Raw genomic sequence first — 22,646 nt, 5'->3', positions numbered from 1 at the left:
CATGATATATCGTGCAAAATGTACGTGCATTTTTAAACGCAAAGATATAGCAAATGAACTGTGCCAATGTAGCATGAATAAAATAAATATGATTAAATATGAATAATACAATAATTAGGAGGATGATAGAGGGCGGGCTTCTCTGCGAGGACTTGGCAACCCTCTAACCGCTCCATGTGTTGTTAGCCTCTCGCCGCTAGCCTGCATGCTATTATTCATATTGATTGATTTGTCAACACCCGAGCCTCTTTTCTAATATAACCAATAAAACACAGGACTTTCACAGACACACAGATCGTTTGCCATTGATCAAAATGGCAGCGATTGCAGTAGCGGAAAACACGAGAGTCTTTCTTCTGGACATTGAAGGAACCACGACGCCCATCACGTTCGTCAAGGTAAGAGCCCACAGCCTGAGATCCTGATATAAGCCCTGTTCAGATGCTTTACTCTGCTGTCTCCTGTCTGCAGGACATCTTATTCCCCTTCATCAGAGAGAATCTGGAGGAATATCTGTCTGCACACTGGGAAGAAGACGAGTGCAAACAAGACGTGCATCTGCTCAAGAAACAGGTTTCTCGGCTTATTTTCATAAGAATACAGGATGGGTGTTTGTGCATAACAACATGCTATAAACCTCGCACTAACCGAAATGTGTGCAACAGTGTTTTGTAAATAAATAAGAAATAAATAATTTGATTTAAATGATTAAAAGTAGATTAAAATTAATATTTTATGAAAACATATATAATAAAAATTGATTAAAGTGCCTTTGAATCTCCTACAAAAGGTTTACATGCATCCAAGATAAAAAAAAAAAAAACTTTCATTTTCTCTTAATAAATACATTGCACATCGCCACATTTTCAATGATTCTCAAAGGACTGGACAGTTGAATCAATCTCTCTCCTTTGTCTGTTGTGATTGGTCTACTCTGCTCTGATTGGTCAGATGACCCAGTCTGTTGTGATTGGTCTACTCTGCTCTGATTGGTCAGATGACCCAGTCTGTTGTGATTGGTCTACTCTGCTCTGATTGGTCAGATGACCCAGTCTGTTGTGATTGGTCTATTCTGCTCTGATTGGTCAGATGACCCAGTCTGTTTTGATTGGTCTACTCTGCTCTGATTGGTCAGATGACCCAGTCTGTTGTGATTGGTCTACTCTGCTCTGATTGGTCAGATGACCCAGTCTGTTGTGATTGGTCTACTCTGCTCTGATTGGTCAGATGGCCCAGTCTGTTGTGATTGGTCTACTCTGCTCTGATTGGTCAGATGACCCAGTCTGTTGTGATTGGTCTACTCTGCTCTGATTGGTCAGATGACCCAGTCTGTTGTGATTGGTCTACTCTGCTCTGATTGGTCAGATGACCCAGTCTGTTGTGATTGGTCTACTCTGCTCTGATTGGTCAGATGACCCAGTCTGTTGTGATCGGCCTACTCTGCTCTGATTGGTCAGATGGCCCAGTCTGTTGTGATTGGTCTACTCTGCTCTGATTGGTCAGATAACTCAGTCTGTTGTGATCGGCCTACTCTGCTCTGATTGGTCAGATGGTCCAGTCTGTTGTGATCGGCCTACTCTGCTCTGATTGGTCAGATGACCCAGTCTGTTGTGATTGGTCTACTCTGCTCTGATTGGTCAGATGACCCAGTCTGTTGTGATTGGTCAACTCTGCTCTGATTGGTCAGATGGCCCAGTCTGTTGTGATTGGTCTATTCTGCTCTGATTGGTCAGATGGTCCAGTCTGTTGTGATTGGTCTATCATTTACAGCGCTCAACGGAAGCTAAATGTCCATTGCCGTAACTGAACTTCAGCTTCGTCCAGAGCTCAGAGCAAGCGTTTTGCGAATCCCGCATTGACCTCTGAGATTTGAGAAGCAGCCGTCAGTAAAATGACGTGTTTGTGGGCGTGTCAAGTTGTTCGAGGACAGACAACGTAAAACATAGGCGAACATTATGTTAATGTCTTTTCTAGTAACGTATAACGTTACGCTGTGGGATTCGAAATACAAATGACTCGTATAGGAGGTTCAGAGTCTATTCTTTCTTTTGGGAGACGATAACTTTATTTACCGTACGCTTTCAACTTTACAGCTTTGCAGAACGTTTACGTTCACAAACCGCTATATTAATGAAAGGTAATATTTGAAAAACCACAATAGGGGCACTTTAAATGAGTTATAAAAGTTAAATTAAACAGTAAACAAATAGATATATATTTTTTAAATTGATTAAAATAAACAAATAAATAATACACAGTACAGTACTATATTTATTTTTCAAGGTACAAATTTAGTCTTAATGTTATTTTCCTTTTTTGTTTTATTATAGATTTATTAATATTTAGAATTAGCTTTCATTATTATATAAAAAATGTTGCATGTTATTATGTGCTTTGGTGATTTTTATTTTTTTTATTTTTTTATTTTTAGGTTTATTCAGGTTTAATTTATTTTTGGTTTAGTTTTTATTTATTTCCAGTTGATAGTGCTTCAACTTCTTTCAGTTTATTGCCAACTCAGGCAACATTTCAAATTTTCATTAATATTTCAGTTAACAGATTTTTTTTAAATAGTTTTAGTTAACCGAGAAAGCTTATTGAAAGATAATTGCGACTTTTTATCTCACAATAATGACTTTATTTCTCCCAATTGTGATTTTATATAATGCAATTCTAAGAAAAAAATCCAGAATTGTGAGATGAAAAAGTCGCAATTATCTTTTACATTTTTATTATTCCATGGTGGAAAAAATCTTCCAGATAACCTGGTCTTTATATCTAGAATTGATTTTAAATCTGAGCATGTTGTTCCCGCTTATATAACGGGTGTAATGCAGTGCTGTGACTGAAGCGTGTCTGTGTTCAGGCTGAAGAGGACCTGCGGCAGAACAAAGCGGGTCCCGTTCACGCGGTGGACCAGACGGTCCACACGGACGAGGAGAAGGCCATCCGTGAGGTGGTGGAGAGCGTGCTGTGGCAGATGGACGCGGACCGCAAGAGCACGGCGCTCAAACAGCTGCAGGGACACATGTGGAGAGCCGCGTACATGACCGGCAAAATCAAAGGCGAGTAAGTAAACCTCGTCTTCCCCAGCGCACACTGCCTCACCTGATGACAATATATCTACACTACTCATAAATATAGGCTTTAAATATAGGCTATTAAACTAGGTTGTGGTTGCAACCTTTTTCCAACTCGGATATACATATCATAGCTGTCAACCCTCCCGTTTTTTCCGGGTTTCTCACGTATTTTAACTCTTTTCCCGCTGTCTTCCCGTTTTAGTATTTTCCCGTAAAATATCCCGTATTTTTAAAAGTCTTAAAAACGGCCAGATTTTCATCCTACGTCTTAAATTTCATTTAGTCAGGTGACAGGTCTAAAAAAGTGTTTACCCTCATTCATTTCCAGAAACGCTGGCCGCAGAAAGTTATTACAAAGTTGCAAAAAAGTATGGAGTTGTAGCCTACAAAGCGGAGCGCTAGATCAGGGGTCTCGAACACGTCGCTCGCGTGCTACCAGTTGCTCGTGGCTTGATATGAGCTAGCTCGCCAGACGCCGTTCACATAGCGCGTCTTTTGCGCGCTCAAGTTTGTTCAAATGTAGGCGCGCGGCAAGCGCGCTCATAACTGAAGCGACGCGCAATTTTTTTTACCAGGCACAACGAGATGAAAAAAATCGAAACTTTTCAGAATGCCGCAAAAACGCACCGCAGGTCATGTGACAGGAACCAACCAATCACCCCTTTCCATAACAACATTGAAAGCTCAGTCAAAATGAAGGATGGGGGTAGGCTACACCCAAACACTACTAATAAATATAAGCTATAATGTGTAAATGTCAGTAATTTTTTTTTTTTTGACTTTTTATAAAAAAATATTTAAAGGCTGAAATATGAGGTTTATCTTTGTATAAAACCTTTTTTGTCAAAACTTTATTTGAACTTGTACATGTTAGTAGATAACATGTTGCAAGACACTCTTTTAAAATCTGGCCATCATTTTTAATGGTATTTTAATGTTTACGTAAACAAAAAGTGCATATTGATGCTAATCATTTTTTTTGTGCTGTTTTTCGACATAAAACTTGTTGAATTGACTTCATTCTGTAGTATTAGTACTTTTTGAACAGGATTCTGTGATAACCGTGATAATTTTGGTCACTTTAATCATCTTATCATTTCCTCTCTAGTTATGATCAACTAAAACAATAATCAACAATAATTGTGTTTTTACAGTATAATATGCAAAAGTACAATTTTCTATAAAAAAATATCTACCTCTCCCTCTGTGTCTCACACACACATCAGATAATCCTAGATAGATAGAAAGATAGATAGATAGATACATAATGATCCCGAGGTAACTATCTATCTAACTTGGATAATGCGTCGTCACGTGTAGGGTCTTAGATTTGAATCTTTATGGTCTTAAAATGTCTTAAAAAGGTCTTAAATTTGACTTACTGAAACCTGCAGAAACCCTGAATGTTTACTTTGTTAATAAATAAAGCTCTTTAAACATATGCATTGGTCTGTAATATATATGGTGTAGTTATAAACTCTTTAGACTGTTAATGATTAGAGCTTTTTTTAAAGTTTTTGGGTAAGAATCGTGTAAAAAAAAAAATCCCTTATTTTGGGGATGGATTCCGGGAAATCTCCCTTATTTTCAATGTTCAATGTTGACAGCTATGATACATATACACATTAACACATTTACACACACACACACGTTTGGGTTTTTTGGATTTTTGACCTCATCAGAATGGTGAAAACTTGGTAAAAGATTTTGGCACTTGATAAAAAAATCAACAAAACCCGTTTGGTACCGCACACAAAAGCTGAACAGCTCAAGATATAGATATCAAGCTCAGATTTGGAACACCGCCTGTTTGAATTTATGGCTTTGATTTTTCTCTCAGTTTTAGAGTGAAATGTGTTTTGGAAAATATATATTTCTTATGAAAATTTTATATTGTATTTTTGTGCATTTTTCATTACAATAAACGTAAAATTCTATAATTTTTTAAAACAAAACTTAGTATTATAAAATCCCCAAAAAATACATATTTATAATTTTATATCATAATAATACATTTATTATTATTATGTATATTTATTATTATATATAAATAAATTACTAATGCAATAAGCAGAGACTCATGCTTATTTTGATAGTAAATTAATCTGTTGATTATTTCTTTGATTAACTGATCATTTTCTGTATTTAATTGGAAAAACATGTTATTCCACATCATGCTCCATGATATCCTCCAGACAACATGCAAAGTGAAAACTAAAAAAAACACACCACTGTTCAGAAGTGTGCTGTCAGAAAATGATCCTTTTATTCAGCAATGTCACATTAAATTGATATAATTTGACAGTAAAGACAATTATAATGTTAAAAAAGGTTTCTATTTCAAATAAATTTCTACTGAGCTTTCTATTCGTCTAAGAATCCTAAATAAATGTATGTCAGCAGAAACTTGTTTCAACACTGATAATAATCTGAAATCTTTCATCATATCAGAGTGATTTCTGAAGGATCATGTGACACTGAAGACTGGATTAATGATGCTGAAAATACAGCTTTAATCACAGGAATAAATTACACTTTACTATAGAAAGCAGCTGTTTTACAATGTAATAATGCAATATTATTGGTTTTCCTCTGTTTTTGGTCACATAAACCAAATGATCACGTGTCAGTGATGGTCAGTGTTGTATAGATGAGTGATGTGGTGGTGTTGTCGCAGGGTGTATCAGGACGTGGCTCCAGCCGTCAGGAGGTGGAGGCATCGTGGACTGAAGGTCTTCATCTACTCCTCAGGGAGTGTGGAGGCTCAGAAGCTGCTCTTCAGATACTCAGTGCAAGGCAACCTGTTAGACGTAAGCTGGAGCTGGTAGATGTATTACATGGGAATTTTTGAATCATTGTTTGCGCTCGTACTATTATCTCCACAGTCAGGATGAGGGCTGTTCAGAATATCCTTATTGATGACATTTTCTTGTCAACCTGATGATAGCTGCAGTGTTATTTTAGTATTATTAATGTACTATTTAAAAAAAATAATAATAATATTTTACATTTTTTATTTAGAAATTTCAGTTTTAATTTTAATATTACTATTACTAATATTACTTAAACTACTTTGTAATTTTGCTGTGCTGCAGTGTTATTTTAGTGTTATTTCAGTTTTGGTAATTTGTTTTAGTAATTTTCTTACGGCTTTTTTTAGTTTATATATATATATATGTATATATGCATATGTATATGTGTTGTTTTTTTTGCTTTAATATTTTTTAGTAAGTTTAGTACTTCAAGTTAAACTTATTTGAATTCATTTATTTACCAAAGCATTTTAAATTAGTTTAAGTTTTATTTACATTTGTTTTTACATTACGTTACATTTGCAACACTGGCATGTTTTTGTCGTGTTTATTAGTTTTTGTATTAGTATTTCTATTTATCTTTTAATGTTCTATTTATTTTAGTTAGTTTTTTTGGAATTTTAGGACTTCAAACTTATTTTAAATTTAGTTGGTTGCTAAGGCAACATTTCTAACTTTCCACAAAAAAAAAAAAAAATCTAAAAATGTCCATTTTATTTCATTTTATTTTAGTTTTTGTAAACACTGACCAGTAATACTTGAACTACCAACTGTTATTTTACCCAGAAAGTCGACAACTCCGCTGTCCAACTGTCCGCAAATTGCCTTGTGAATGGGAGTGCTTGGGGCACTACAGTGATGGCATCAAAAATCGCTATTTTTAAAACACTAAGAAGGCTCGACACATCATGAAACTGCTCAGATCGACTATTTTTGACTGTCAAAATGCCGGCGGACAAAAACAACGTGAGTTGTTCAAAATCTTTTTTTTTTAGTAAACTCTGTGTACACAAAGAAAGTTCTCAATGCTGGAGTTCATGTGTAGAGCCCATGGTGATACTTCGAGCAAAGTTTCATGTCGTGTCGAGCCTTCTTAGTGTTTTAAAAATAGCGATTTTTGATGCTATCATAGTCGTGCCCCAAGCACTCCCATTCAAAAGGCAATTTGACCAAAAACGAAAATATGGTCAATCTTAAAAGTGGCGTTACCATTCTAATTATGCTTTTATACGAAAGTTTGCCTCGGGTAGATTAACAAAAAGACCCTAGGTTGCATTTTGGCGACAGTTATCCTTTAACTTTAACTTTTTTGTTGTTGTTGTTCTTTCAGTTGTTTGATGGTCACTTTGACACCAACATTGGCGCCAAAGTAGACAGTAAAAGCTATGAGAACATCGCCGAGAGGATCGGATGCCAACCAGAGGAAATCATGTTCTTAACGGACATCACACGAGGTGGGCGCTCTGAAAACCTTTCATTCCTGCCATGATGGCTTCAGTTTAATGCAGATTCATTCACATCTCCTCTTCCCCCTACTCCACAGAGGCGAAGGCAGCCGAGGACGCCGGGCTGAACGTGGCTGTCGTAGTCAGACCTGGAAACATGGAGTTAACCGAAGAGGAACGGAAACATTACACAATCGTCACGTCTTTCAACCAGTTAGAACTGAGCGGCAATATTTGACATCGGATCATGTGGGAAAAACCAGTGGTTATGATCCGCTGGACTGAAACTCCAGGAATCCAGGTGCTTGTTTTTTAACACTGAAACCCATCGTAGGATTATTATACACTTACATTCTCTTTGAATGTTTTATGTGCCGCGTTAATGTCTTTCTCACCCACACACACATTATAACCTGACACCTGGACACAGGGTTAGTGTGATTGTACCTCATGTCAAGCGCAGTCGCATAAACCTCAATGTTAAATGTTGTTGTAAAATTTTATTCAAAATGGACACATCTAACAAATCACATGTGCAACATTTAGATACATCAGCACCCATGTCTGTTTTAGTAACAAAATACAGAATTATGACCAATGCCAGAGATGTGTCACAATGTTTAACACCGAGTATAAAATGCTGCGTTTCTATGCAGGACAGTCAGGCTCGAAATGAAATGCGGTTACGTGAATACAAGACATCTAAGATTGCATTCGACTTGGAATCTCTTCTTCACGTTAAACTAATAGTAGGGATGCACGATATATCGGCCACCATATCGGCACTAGCATTGTTCATTTGAATTTCATTGTTCATTGTTCAATTGTTCATTGTTCATATTGTTCATAAAATATGTTCATTTTTAATGTTATCATTATCAGCCCAGAAAATTTCAGAAAATTTAGAAAAAGGAAAATACCATAAAGTGCAAAATGTGGAGCGCAAGTCTGTCATATAGACTACATCAAATTATAATGAGAACATTATAATTGTGTGTTTGAGACATGGCTTTTAATGGTGAGACTTTTGTTTTGTAATCAGGATCTCAAAAATTATATACAAATTCGGATTTAGATTTATTGGCGAATATATCGGTTATCGGTTTTCAAATATAAAGAATTATTGATATCGGCCAAGTTTTCATATCGGTGCATCCCTAACTATTAGTTTACTCATCTATTCCCAAACCCGTGTCCTGCGTGAAGATTCTTCAGAAGTTCTTTTGTCTTCCACAGAAAAAACTAACAGCATACAGATTTGAAGCGACAAACGAATTGGTAAATAATAACAGAGTCTTCATAATAACCTGTGTCAAGAAAGTCTTAGTAATTGCTGTATTTCGAAGGATAATCTTGCCAAAAAACCTGTATCAGATCTTCTTGAAAGTGTCCTTGTTACTTCACTCATCTGACACAAACATGGAACACATCACAGTGAATCCTCATGAACTTGTTGCCTATCTACTATTCAGCAAACGCACTCATCCAAAGGTGTTTCTGGAGAGATTACGTCCGGCTCACATGCATGAGGGGTGAAGGCTGGGAGATGAGCCTATAGCTGGTCAGACTGGTACTCTGAGACCTCAGAGAAGCTCTCCGACAGGCTGAGCGGAGGCTCGTGCTCGTCGCTGCACACGATCTCGAAGCGGTAGTGGCGAAACTCGATGGCAAACGTGCCCAGGTACGTCAGGAAGAACATGACCAGCGCCCACTGGGCCCGGGCCGCGTGCATGTGGAGCCGCTGGGCCATCAGAGCGAAATCTGGCAGCTGTGGTCAAGGCTGACGTGTGGAGAACCAATCACATCTATCAGTGAGGACGGGTGATCTACACTCCCTTCACGAGCCCTTGAAGCGGGACACTCGTGTGTCATGAGACACACACCAGCAATGAAAAGACCAGCTGATTTCCTCATTATCTTCACTCGAGATGTTATCATGATCTCGCCGTCTCTTGTTTGGACACAGCAAGTCAACATTACCTAACTGATCTACTATTAAACTCATTTCTTACCCATAAAACCTGTTTGAACTCCATATGAAATGTATGACAGATGTGTGTGATATATTACAAACAAAACCAATCAAATTGAATTCTGTTTGTAAGTTAACTCGAACTCTTCCGCCATCTTGCTTTAAAATTAATCACAAGTATTGGTAACACTTTATTTTAAGGTGATGTAGTTGCACGCTACTACACGTACTTACTCTAGTAATAACAGGAAATGATGAATAATCGCAAGTAACTAAACATAACCGTAACTCTATAGTAGTGTAGTTAATTGTACTTAGTCTAAGTACTGAGTAATGTTAATGTAACTTCGTCGCCTTAAAATAAAGTGTTGGCCAAGGGTTCGCCACCCGGGTCACATGACCATAATGTAAAGTTATGCTGTGTTCATGTCATGTCTCGAGATGACAACACGCGACAGTCTGTCACTGCATCTAAAATCCAACACATCCCTACTACAGTATATAGTATGTGAAAGTAGGTGAAAAGTCCCCAGTGAGATTGTGAAGTGTGCATGCGATGGCCACTTTACTATCCCATGAGGCCACAGGAGGGGGTTTGTGAATGACAGTGAAGCGACACGTAACTGGCGCTTGGTTGGTCATGTGACCGTAACAACAGGGCGGATGTAGTACGTCCAGATTACATTCATAACACCCATATTCATACTATATAGAACAAATTCACATTCTAATGTAGTGCCTACTTCGCCTGAATGAGTTGGTGAGGTTGGAAAATTCCCATCTTATTCCCACTGTAAAACCGCAATCATTTTTCTGTCGCTATAAGATCGAGCATAGTTGACTACACCAATAACTTAAAGCAGTTTTAGGGGGCGAGCTGGTTTGTTCAGTATTAGAGGGGTTTTAGACTAAACACCAGGACGGCTAGACTAGGACACCAACTATAATGATAACGATAACTACATTTTAATAATAGTTCTAATCCTATGAGAATAGCAGATACAACGATAATGACACAGGAATGATATCGCCGCTGGAATCACTTTCAGAACCTTTTTCTTCCAGCTGATGAATGATAAAAACATTGACAGCCAATCAGAATCCTTCAGACTTGAGCATTTAAAGCGACAGGCGTCTACCCTGCAGCCTGTGCTTACAGTAAACAGTGTCCACACACACACAGTAACCTTCTAACATAGTTCCCGTTGTCTTTATAACGGGCCTTAGCCTGTTTTTCTCAGCAGGGTTCTCATTCGTTTTCTGTGAATTCGTTTTTTTGTTGATTCATAATTCTTTTGTTTCATCGTTCAGAAGTGTTCAAGGATGTCCCTGCATGACTTTTTATGTACATTAAAATGTGTCACTAAAATAAAGGTAAATATTGTGATTTATTACTGTTTTGTTGCAGTATTTTGATCTTGTGACAAAAGTTCACTTGTTAGTACTTTAAAAGAATACAGTTAAGTGCAAACTGAATGCTTTCTTGACTCTTAATTGCATGTTAGTTGCAATTAAATGAAAATGTACGAGTTTAATAATTTGACATTATTACAAAATGCACTTTTTAAAAGTCTACTTAAGTGTGTTAAGAAAGTCCTGAAATTATACTCTCTTTACGTCTTTTAAGTGCACAATCAATGCAATTAAGCGCACTTCACAAGGGTTGAGTGTATAAAATGAAAAGTGTTGTTCCTCTTTGTTTAACTGGTATAAATTTTCAATGCTATAATTTCTTCCATCATTTTGAACCTGCACAGTCTGCAGTGTGTAGTTTAGTGTAGGGAAGAAGGATACAGAGCAGCATGCAGGAAGTGACCGCCCCGGACAACAGGAAGCGTGGGATTCCAGCTCGCTTGCCTTCATTCTTCAGGTTGACCTTCAGGGTCATGAAAGACTGGACCCAGCAGAAGAGGGTTCCCAGGCCAAAGGTCATGGACGTGCCGATATTATGCAGTTCCTCATCGTTGGACAGCTAGATTAAAAAGTGACACACGAATAAGGTGTTTAGGTTAAAATAGTGAAGTGAAATTATACGTGAAATACTTAAAGGGATGGTTCGGAGTAAAATCAACCTAGGGTCCTTTACACCATGACCTCGAGCCAAACACAAAAAGTTGTCAGATTATATTACATTAAATGTGAAATGTAATGGATTACGTTACTAACTACAATTTTCTGTCATGTAATTTGGAATCAGTAACTGACTACAATTTGTAAGTACCGATCAAACTATACATAAAGTCCAAACAAGTGACATAACACTAAGACATTTTGATCAGTGTGTTGAAATGTTTCACTGACATGAAATTATATTCTTCTGTTATCGGGGGCACACTGTGCGATTTATTGTAGTCCTTTACGACTGTTGCTTGTCAGACTGTACGAACATGATCATCGCTGTAAGTCATGTCACACTGTAAGATCTCAGTTGTCATTAATGTCAGACTGTATGGCAGTCAATACCATAGACTGTAAGGTCAAGATGCGATAAAAAGAAATCTCTTACATTAACTTTGGTCACGGCTTGTCTTGAAAAACGAGGACAATTTGTCGGTCGTCGTAGTAGAAGTCACACTGCAGGACCGAGAGTCAAATCTTCTGACACTGCCAGAATTTTGTCTGAGATGAAATTTGATCGCAATGGTCATTAATCGGCTGTCGGTGAACATGTGTAACGATCAAAGACTTCAGATTTTAGCCTATAGGATCAGAGGAATCTTTTAGGATTTGCTAAATTTGTCTCAGACGGCCAAATCGGGGCCAAAATCGCACAGTGTGCACCGGCTTAAAGGGTTAGTTCCCCCAAAAATGAAGATTTTGTCAGTAATTACTCTCCCTCATGTTGTTCCAACCCCGTAAGACTTTCGTTCATCTTCGTAACACAAATTAAGATATTTCTGATTAAATCTGAGAGCTGTCTCACTCCTCCATAGGCTTCTAGGTAATTGAAACTTGCCGGCCCAGAAAGTTAGTAGAGACAATGTTTAATATAGTCCGAGTGACTACAGTGGCTCAATCTTAAGTTTATCAAGCGACGAGAATACTTTTTGTGCGCAAAAAACAACAAAAATAACGACTTTATTCAACTATTGATTTTCTTCTGTGTGTGCCTCTGAGTGAGTTGACGTAGTGTAACAGCGCAGCGCTTCTGGGTTGTACGTCAGAACGTAGGCTCACTATTGGCCGACGCTGGTCATGTGTGTGATGCTGGCCAATAGTGAGCTTTACTGGCAGAATTTGAATTTTTGGGTGAACTAACCCTTTAAGTGGTTCAATGTTATGGTTGCAAAAAAAGGGTTTGATTCATACTTGGAAGTTTCCCACTAAAGTCATGCCGAAGCAGGCGAGCGAGAGCGCCGCCAGACTGCCGATGTTGAGCCAGGGCTTCTGCACTCGCGGCTTCAGCTGCAGGTACCTCAGCACGCCCAGGATAAAGCCTGGACACCACGACACAACTCAGACCATTATACAGCACTGTCAGCTGGGTGTATCTCACACACACATGCAATTTAATAACTAAGGGTGCGTTTACACGACAACAATGTACTAAAAACAGAAATGATTTTCCTTTTCCCAGACGACAAAACGATCCAGTTCACACGGATCCGCGAAAGCGACTAATAACGCTATTATTCATGCCAGGCCAGTAGATGGCGATAAAGAAACACTATAGACTAGCGGTGTAACAGTATATCGTGTCACAATACATCGTAATACAAAAATGCAACATTATGTACCGTGGATAGAGACAATATAAATTGTGTGTAGTTCACCCAAAGTAAAAATTACTGTGTGAGGAAAAATTCAAGTTTTCAGAGTTTTAGTGTCAGTTCTGCATTAAACTACTATAATGTTGAATATAATGTATACTAATGCAATGGGGGAATATTTGTGTGTCCTGATAATGCCAAATGTCTGATGTTAGCAGTAAAAAGTGGCCTATTATTATAAATATATCTTTCAGTGAAAGAGTGCAAGTATATTCATCTAAAATAATCCTGTATTTTCAGCTTCAGAATCATGAATATTGTTATTCTGGCATCTCTATTGTCCTGAGCTTTGGGTTTCCAGCACCAAGTCCGAGACTATTCATTTACACACTCAGTGTAACACCAAATTTAGCATTTTAATCAACAGTGCATTTTTGTTAACCTTTTATCACATGTCTTGGAGTATCGCAATAATATAATATCGTGAGTTCAGTATCATGATATGTGTCGAATCGTGACATGAGGTCACACCCCTAATATAGACTGAACATGTTATACACATGCGCATCGTTGTCGTGTAAATGGACATTAAGTTTTCAGTTTTCAGTTGAAAGCAGTGTCGTGTAAACGCCACCTAAACTGATGTTCACATGCTGTGATATAATGCTGCTGGACACTGCAACAGTTTCAATAGGCTGCATTTTCGGTGCTTAATAAATAATGACTGTATTAGTTGTAAGATCTTCAACTGCATGAAAGAAAAAGAAAACCAACTCGTTTGACAGAACCTGAGCCTTCATACCTACAAAGGCCGCCATGTTCATGACTTGACTAAACACGCAGCTGGCAGGAGGTGCATTGCCTGCAATGCTAAACGGTATAAGAACTTTCATCAGGCCTCCAAACAAAGAAACAAATATGTGAAATATAGATAATAAGATTTGTAAAGATCTACCTGATATATGGAGGAGATTTTGATTCTGATCTTCTATGAACAGAAGAAGGCATTAATATTATGATTCCTCAAACGATTGGCATGCAATAGAGGTATTACCCTTACTTGTACTCTGAACTGAGTGGCGTGATTTTCTCATCCTCCACAGCAATGAAATACCTGTGCATGAATGAAACGATATGATGTTTATCTGAACAGCAGCTTAAATCAGTGACGTGGATTGTGTAGAGCAGGTTTTGAACACTCACACGACCCAGAGGCCGGCAGCCGTGAAGAGAGAGAACATCACGGGCAGGAACATCCATGGACTGCACTTCCTCATCATGAGCGTCAAGCAAACCACCCTGCCGTAAAACAAACACCAGTCTAACAAACAGACGACTTTTATACGCTAACTAATACGTGATCACGTTCTGAGTGCAAAAAGTGTGTGCATTTCTTTAGCGGACTTTATTCTGGACGTATTTTTCTCCACAAAGATTTGAAAAATCTAATCTAATCGGCTACGACAATCTGTGGGATTAAAGTATTAAAGCAATATATTTTAATGCAAACTATTCAGATATAGCCTTGTGAAAAGAAGTGCGCTTAATAGTGCAGTATGTGCACTTGTTCTTAAAGTCCCCCTGTAGTCAATCATTTTATCCCTTAAAACTCATATTTGATCACCAAAATTACATATTTAAAAGTTTTTTCCTTGAAACATTCTTCATATCTTAAAATATCTTGAATGTAACTCGACAGCCTTGCCTCATTTAGTATGCGCGGTTCTATGAATATGCAAATGAGCCCCGCCTCCACTCACTCACTCAGCTCAGAGATCCACTCGCTGACGATCACACGTTGATCTGATTGGTTACAAGGTAGTTTGTGACGTCAGAAACACCAGCGATTTCAAAGCGTGTTTTTGAGACTGTCTTTGGTTCACTGCAGTTTTAAGGAGAAAATACTCAGCAATGCTGTCGACTTATGAATTTACACATGGTTTGTCTTAAAGCACATTAATAACACCACATAGACATATAAACAACATTAAAAACTTGATTTTTACCACAGGGGGACTTTAAAAGTGTGTTTTATAAAATGGATTAAACATGCAAATAAGTGTCAGAATACAGGATGGCCGAGATTCATGGGAGTCATTGCATTTCCACAGAAACGTCTCTGATTGGTGGATCTCTCTTCATGCATTATGGGTAATGAGGTCCATTTTACTGCCAGAATCCTGCGGTTGCACTTTATTGTGAATAAGACAGGAATCAAACAACTGACCAGTCTCAAGATTTCTTGGAGATTGCCTGATGCGTCGACAGGTTTCAGCCTATATTGAGAGACGAAACAAAAATGCAGTCATTTCTCTTGCATGGCCCACTGAACGCTTCCATAATCCAGTTATGGTTATGTTTATTGATCAGCTATTGGTGTTTCAGTGGACAGAGCATTGGTGCTGAATCAGGATTCATTCCCCTTCCCTGATCTCACATTCACAAATACATCTGCATCTTACTGATGGACTTACTCATACTATTAATACAAAACTGGTATGTTAAAACATTGTATTTCTTGAGACTCGAAATAATAAAACGATTCCTTGGTTTGGAAGACAATAACTGGACAACATTCAAAACCAAAGCATGACTATATGTTCACTGAAGAGAAATACACAGCCTCGATTGTCTGAAACTGAATCTGGTCGCTGGGCGGACATAATACGAGACATTTCTGTCAAAAGCGAGTCCGTATTGTGTTCGCAATTAGCACGTCGTATAATAATGACTTTCTTGTGAACGGTGAGTATAAACCCATACCTTGTAGACAGCGCACTCTTCTGTCGCGACCAATCCCCGTGTCCTCTTCATTTCAGAAGGACTCAGAGACAGACATGTTTGGCTTCGGTAGTGTGTGAGATGTGTGTAGGGTTTGGCTCTGTCAGAGAAGCGATGTGAAGTCTTTACAGCATGTATTGGGCCCGACGGACTCGGTCTGATGTTTCTCACACAGACACTGCGCGGCGCGCCATAGATGTGACGAGCAGTCGTGTTCGATTCGCGAACGAGTCGTTCGTTTGAACCGGTTCTATTAGGGATTCATACGAACCGATTCGCAAAGCATCTGTACATCACTCCACAGCGGACAAGGCGCTGCCACAGAGTGGAAGAATAGAATAGAATAGAATAGAATAGAATAGAATAGAATAGAATAGAATAGAATAGAATAGAATAGAATAGAATAGAATAGAATAGCAGGATCCCTAAAGATATGTGCGATCTGAATTTAAATAGATGGTGGTTTTCATTAAAACTTATTGAATAAAAACATAAAAATGGCATTGTTTTAAAGGTGACCCACAAGGGGGTTTTAAAGTCACCATCAAATCAAAATAGACAATTCTTATTTCATGTCTCGTATACACAAGTTTTTTTTTTTTTAAATTAGATTCATATTTAGACATTATAAAATAATTATTATAACAATAAGTAGCCTATTTTTTAAAGTTGAGCTTTTTTATTGAAGTATCATATCACAATATTATTACAGTCAAACCTAAACATAGTGTTACACATGTGTTTAATGTGTGTATGTTGTGTGTGTTTGCATTTGTTCTCCATCATGGACGTGTTGTGGTGTCACTCCATCATTTCTGTGTGTTCTGCATTGTAGCTGATTTAGTTTTGACAAATTATGTAACAAAGAGCAACTAATGGCAGCCCATTTTTCATTTCTTATGAGTGATTTTGTTGTGTGTGTTTACTCCATCAGGGATGTGTTGTGCTTTTACCCCTTCATTTTTTGTGTGTGCTTTCTGCATTGAAACTGATTTTTATTTTTTGACAAATTATGTAACAAAATTCTGTTTTTTATAGTCTTCCATTGGGGTCTCTGTGTGATTTTTGGGGGAGTGTATCGCCTTTTCTCGCTAACATACAACCAGATATTTTTTTTTTGTAGAGCTAGCAAGTGTCAACCACAACATCAAGTCTCAACATCAAGCGGCCATGCACGCTTGAAATCCTATACTAAAACATGGCACGAGCACAGGTTATGTGAGTATATTAAAACACGACACGAGCACAGGTTATGTGAGTATATTAAAACATGGCATGAGCACAGGTTATGTGAGTATATTAAAACACGACACGAGCACAGGTTATGTGAGTATATTAAAACATGTTACGAGCACAGGTTATGTGAGTATATTAAAACACGACACGAGCACAGGTTATGTGAGTATATTAAAACATGTTGCGAGAACAGGTTATGTGAGTATATTAAAACATGGCACGAGCACAGGTTATGTGAGTATATTAAAACATGTTACGAGCACAGGTTATGTGAGTATATTAAAACACGACACGAGCACAGGTTATGTGAGTATATTAAAACACAACACGAGCACAGGTTATGTGAGTATATTAAAACAGGGCACGAGCACAGGTTATGTGAGTATATTAAAACATGTTACGATCACAGGTTATGTGAGTATATTAAAACACGACACGAGCACAGGTTATGTGAGTATATTAAAACATGGCACGAGCACAGGTTATGTGAGTATATTAAAACATGGCACGAGCACAGGTTATGTGAGTATATTAAAACATGTTACGATCACAGGTTATGTGAGTATATTAAAACACGACACGAGCACAGGTTATGTGAGTATATTAAAACATGGCACGAGCACAGGTTATGTGAGTATATTAAAACATGGCACGAGCACAGGTTATTTGAGTATATTAAAACATGGCACGAGCACAGGTTATGTGAGTATATTAAAACACGACACGAGCACAGGTTATGTGAGTATATTAAAACATGGCACGAGCACGGGTTATTTGAGTATATTAAAACATGGCACGAGCACAGGTTATGTGAGTATATTAAAACATGGCATGAGCACAGGTTATGTGAGTATATTAAAACATGGCACGAGCACGAGCACAGGTTATGTGAGTATATTAAAACATGGCACGAGCACAGGTTATGTGAGTATATTAAAACATGGCATGAACACAGGTTATGTGAGTATATTAAAACATGGCACGAGCACAGGTTATGTGAGTATATTAAAACATGGCATGAACACAGGTTATGTGACTATATTAAAACATGGCACAAGCACAGGTTATGTGAGTATATTAAAACATGTTACGAGCACAGGTTATGTGAGTATATTAAAACACGACACGAGCACAGGTTATGTGAGTATATTAAAACATGGCACGAGCACAGGTTATGTGAGTATATTAAAACATGGCACGAGCACAGGTTATGTGAGTATATTAAAACACGACACGAGCACAGGTTATGTGAGTATATTAAAACATGGCACGAGCACAGGTTATTTGAGTGTATTAAAACATGGCACGAGCACAGGTTATGTGAGTATATTAAAACATGGCACGAGCACAGGTTATTTGAGTGTATTAAAACATGGCACGAGCACAGGTTATGTGAGTATATTAAAACATGGCACGAGCACAGGTTATGTGAGTATATTAAAACATGGCACAGGTTATGTGAGTGTATTAATATATGGCACAGGTTATGTGAGTGTATTAATATATGGCACAGGTTATGTGAGTATATTAAAACCGAGCACAGGTTATGTGAGTATATAAAAACATGGCACGAGCACAGGTTATGTGAGTATATTAAAACATGGCACGAGCACAGGTAATGTGAGTATATTAAAACACGACACGAGCACAGGTTATTTGAGTATATTAAAACACGGCACGAGCACAGGTTATGTGAGTATATTAAAACATGGCACAGGTTATGTGAGTGTATTAAAACATGGCACGAGGTTATGTGAGTGTATTAAAACATGGCACGAGCACAGGTAATGTGAGTATATTAAAACACGACACGAGCACAGGTTATGTGAGTATATTAAAACATGGCACAGGTTATTTGAGTGTATTAAAACATGGCACGAGCACAGGTTATGTGAGTGTATTAAAACATGGCACGAGCACATAATCTCTTTATGTATATTTTAGCCAAAAATAAAACGAAGTATGTTATACAACACCACTCTGCCTCTTTTCATTTAAAAAAAAAAATCTTAAACATATTAATGGCCACATAAATGGTTCAGGCAAACGCGTACATTGATTATCTTTACTGCATATTAACAACACGAAATATAAAACACAACCCTGCTTCTTTTTGTTTTCATTTTTTAAAATATGAAACATAATGATCATTAAAATTGACATTTAAATTTGCAGGTTCAGCTGCTATGTTGCATTTTAAATTCCTGTTGCAGGACTTTGCACTTTATATTTTTACATGTTTACAATTTTTGGAAACACAGTTTTTTTGTTTCCACCGCTACATGTTAATTTGATTTTTTTTACATTTATTTAAAGAAGTTTGATTATATTCTATTTTCGATTTGAATGCACAGTTGTTTTTTAAATAAATAAGAATACAACACATTACATACATCTGTTATTTTGTCTTAGTTATGTTTAGTTAGTAAAGTCTGGTGCCTTTAGTCTCTTCAAGGAAGGTGGAAGGTGGAAGGTATACAGTTTATTATTAATTCAACTATAGTATCGGATCGGTATCGGGTATCGACAGATACACAAAGCCCAGGCATCGGTATCGGTATCGGGACTGAAAAAGTCGGATCGGTGCACCCCTAATTAAAACATGGCACGAGCACAGGTAATGTGAGTATATTAAAACACGACACGAGCACAGGTTATTTGAGTATATTAAAACACGGCACGAGCACAGGTTATGTGAGTATATTAAAACATGGCACAGGTTATTTGAGTGTATTAAAACATGGCACAGGTTATGTGAGTATATTAAAACATGGCACAGGTTATGTGAGTATATTAAAACATGGCACGAGCACAGGTTATGTGAGTGTATTAAAACATGGCACGAGCACAGGTTATGTGAGTATATTAAAACATGGTACGAGCACAGGTTATGTGAGCACAGGTTATGTGTGTATATTAAAACACGACACGAGTACAGGTTATGTGAGTATATTAAAACACGACACGAGCACAGGTTATGTGAGTATATTAAAACATGGCACGAGCACAGGTTATGTGAGTATATTAAAACATGGCACGAGCACAGGTTATGTGAGTATATTAAAACATGGCACGAGCACAGGTTATGTGAGTATATTAAAACATAGCACGAGCACAGGTTATGTGAGCACAGGTTATGTGAGTATATTAAAACACGACACGACCACAGGTTATGTGAGCACAGGTTATGTGAGTATATTAAAACATGGCATGAGCACAGGTTATGTGAGTATATTAAAACATGGCACGAGCACAGGTTATTTGAGTATATTAAAACAGGGCACAGGTTATGTGAGTGTATTAAAACATGGCATGGCACGAGCACAGGTTATTTGAGTGTATTAAAACATGGCACGAGCACAGGTTATGTGATTGTATTAAAACATGGCACGAGCACAGGTTATGTGAGTGTATTAAAACATGGCACGAGCACAGGTTATGTGAGTATATTAAAACAGGGCACAGGTTACGTGAGTGTATTAAAACATGGCACGAGCACAGGTTATGTGAGTATATTAAAACAGGGCACAGGTTAAAACATGGCACGAGCACAGGTTATGTGAGTATATTAAAACAGGGCAGAGGTTATGTGAGTGTATTAAAACATGGCACAAGCACAGTTTATGTGAGTATATTAAAACATGGCACAGCTTATGTGAGTGTATTAAAACATGGCACAAGCACAGTTTATGTGAGTATATTAAAACATGACACGAGCACAGGTTATGTGAGTGTATTAAAACATGGCACAAGCACAGGTTATTTGAGTATATTAAAACAGGGCACAGGTTATGTGAGTGTATTAAAACATGGCACGAGCACAGGTTATGTGAGTATATTAAAACATGGCACAGGTTATGTGAGTATATTAAAACATGGCACGAGCACAGGTTATGTGAGTGTATTAAAACATGGCACAAGCACAGGTTATTTGAGTATATTAAAACAGGGCACAGGTTATGTGAGTGTATTAAAACATGGCACGAGCACAGGTTATGTGAGTATATTAAAACATGGCACAGGTTATGTGAGTATATTAAAACATGGCACGAGCACAGGTTATGTGAGTGTATTAAAACATGGCACAAGCACAGGTTATTTGAGTATATTAAAACAGAGCACAGGTTATGTGAGCAACATGGCACGAGCACAGGTTATGTGAGTATATTAAAACATGGCACGAGCACAGGTTATGTGAGTATATTAAAACATGGTACGAACACAGGTTATGTGAGCACAGGTTATGTGTGTATATTAAAACACGACACGAGCACAGGTTATGTGAGTATATTAAAACATGGCACAAGCACAGGTTATGTGAGTGTATTAAAACATGGCACAAGCACAGGTTATGTGAGTATATTAAAACATGGCACAAGCACAGGTTATGTGAGTGTATTAAAACATGGCACAAGCACAGGTTATGTGAGTATATTAAAACATGGTACGAGCACAGGTTATGTGAGCACAGGTTATGTGTGTATATTAAAACACGACACGAGCACAGGTTATGTGAGCACAGGTTATGTGAGTATATTAAAACATGGCATGAGCACAGGTTATGTGAGTATATTAAAACATGGCACGAGCACAGGTTATGTGAGTATATTAAAACATGGCATGAGCACAGGTTATGTGAGCACAGGTTATGTGAGCACAGGTTATGTGAGTATATTAAAACACGACACGAGCACAGGTTATGTGAGTATATTAAAACATGGCACGAGCACAGGTTATGTGATTATATTAAAACACGACATGAGCACAGGTTATGTGAGCACAGGTTATGTGATTATATTAAAACATGGCACGAGCACAGGTTATGTGAGTATATTAAAACACGACACGAGCACAGGTTATGTGAGCACAGGTTATGTGAGTATATTAAAACATGGCACGAGCACAGGTTATGTGAGCACAGGTTATGTGAGTATATTAAAACATGGCACGAGCACAGGTTATGTGAGCACAGGTTATGTGAGTATATTAAAACATGGCACGAGCACAGGTTATGTGAGCACAGGTTATGTGAGTATATTAAAACATGGCACGAGCACAGGTTATGTGAGCACAGGTTATGTGAGTATATTAAAACATGGCACGAGCACAGGTTATGTGAGCACAGGTTATGTGAGTATATTAAAACATGGCACGAGCACAGGTTATGTGAGCACAGGTTATGTGAGTATATTAAAACACGACACCAGCACAGGTCATGTCAAAACAGGCGCACCTGCAGGTGCAAATCAACAAACAAACCATCAACATTCCGCTCTATATAACACATGCAGGCAAGAACACTTACATGTTTGAAACGGTGTAAAATACCAAACCTTAGTTTGACTTTTTCTTTTACTCCCATTCACCATATACCAACGTAAATAATCAGATTTATGAAAATGAAACTGAAAATGAGAGTTGCACTACTCCATAAGATTTGTAATAAACAGAATCACTTATGAGACATATAGTTTATTTTTACTCACGTGCCTGTTGCTTGCCGTGTACCTTTTGTTTTAGAAATAAAGTAAAAAAGACTTTTTTGTCACTCCACTGATTTTTTTCTTCTTGAAGTTTAACTCCGCCCTCTGACGTCAAGGCCGCTT

At 37.8% G+C, this 22,646-nt stretch overlaps 2 protein-coding genes across 7 annotated transcripts; one reads left to right on the top strand and one right to left on the bottom strand.

Annotated features, from left to right (window-relative positions):
• The first annotated feature begins 112 nt into the window (after positions 1-112).
• enoph1 (enolase-phosphatase 1) lies at positions 113-9,425 on the top strand. 4 transcript variants are annotated; one of them, XR_014029274.1, is made up of 8 exons: positions 142-398; positions 472-573; positions 2,867-3,069; positions 5,761-5,893; positions 7,227-7,350; positions 7,440-7,642; positions 8,578-8,619; positions 8,814-9,357. XR_014029274.1 is itself a non-coding variant. In XM_081354199.1 (6 exons), the coding sequence occupies exons 1-6, from the start codon at positions 315-317 to the stop codon at positions 7,577-7,579; spliced, it is 786 nt and encodes a 261-aa protein (XP_081210325.1). In that variant the 5' UTR covers positions 125-314; the 3' UTR covers positions 7,580-8,285. The 4 variants fall into 4 exon arrangements, 1 of the variants encoding a protein (XP_081210325.1); XR_014029273.1 differs by lacking the exon at positions 8,578-8,619 and having other exon boundaries at positions 113-398; positions 8,814-9,425; XR_014029275.1 differs by having other exon boundaries at positions 8,578-9,357.
• tmem150c (transmembrane protein 150C) lies at positions 7,825-22,636 on the bottom strand. Of its 3 annotated transcripts, none has more exons than XM_081354200.1 (9): positions 15,787-16,032; positions 15,251-15,299; positions 14,227-14,322; positions 14,084-14,137; positions 13,979-14,011; positions 13,826-13,893; positions 12,623-12,750; positions 11,108-11,285; positions 7,825-9,102 (listed from the first exon to the last, which is right to left on the bottom strand). In XM_081354200.1, the coding sequence occupies exons 3-9, from the start codon at positions 14,301-14,303 to the stop codon at positions 8,894-8,896; spliced, it is 747 nt and encodes a 248-aa protein (XP_081210326.1). In that variant the 5' UTR covers positions 14,304-14,322; positions 15,251-15,299; positions 15,787-16,032; the 3' UTR covers positions 7,825-8,893. The 3 variants fall into 3 exon arrangements, with proteins under 3 accessions (XP_081210326.1, XP_081210328.1, XP_081210327.1); XM_081354201.1 differs by lacking the exon at positions 15,787-16,032 and adding an exon at positions 22,527-22,636 and having other exon boundaries at positions 7,833-9,102; XM_081354202.1 differs by lacking the exon at positions 15,787-16,032 and having other exon boundaries at positions 14,788-15,299.
• Between the last annotated feature and the right edge of the window lie 10 nt (positions 22,637-22,646).

The sequence above is a fragment of the Scardinius erythrophthalmus genome (genome assembly GCF_964197995.2).
Source record: "Scardinius erythrophthalmus genome assembly, chromosome: 23".
Lineage (NCBI taxonomy): Eukaryota > Metazoa > Chordata > Actinopteri > Cypriniformes > Leuciscidae > Scardinius > Scardinius erythrophthalmus.
Note: the sequence above shows the minus strand (reverse complement) of the source record. Positions and strands in the feature narration are given on the sequence as shown.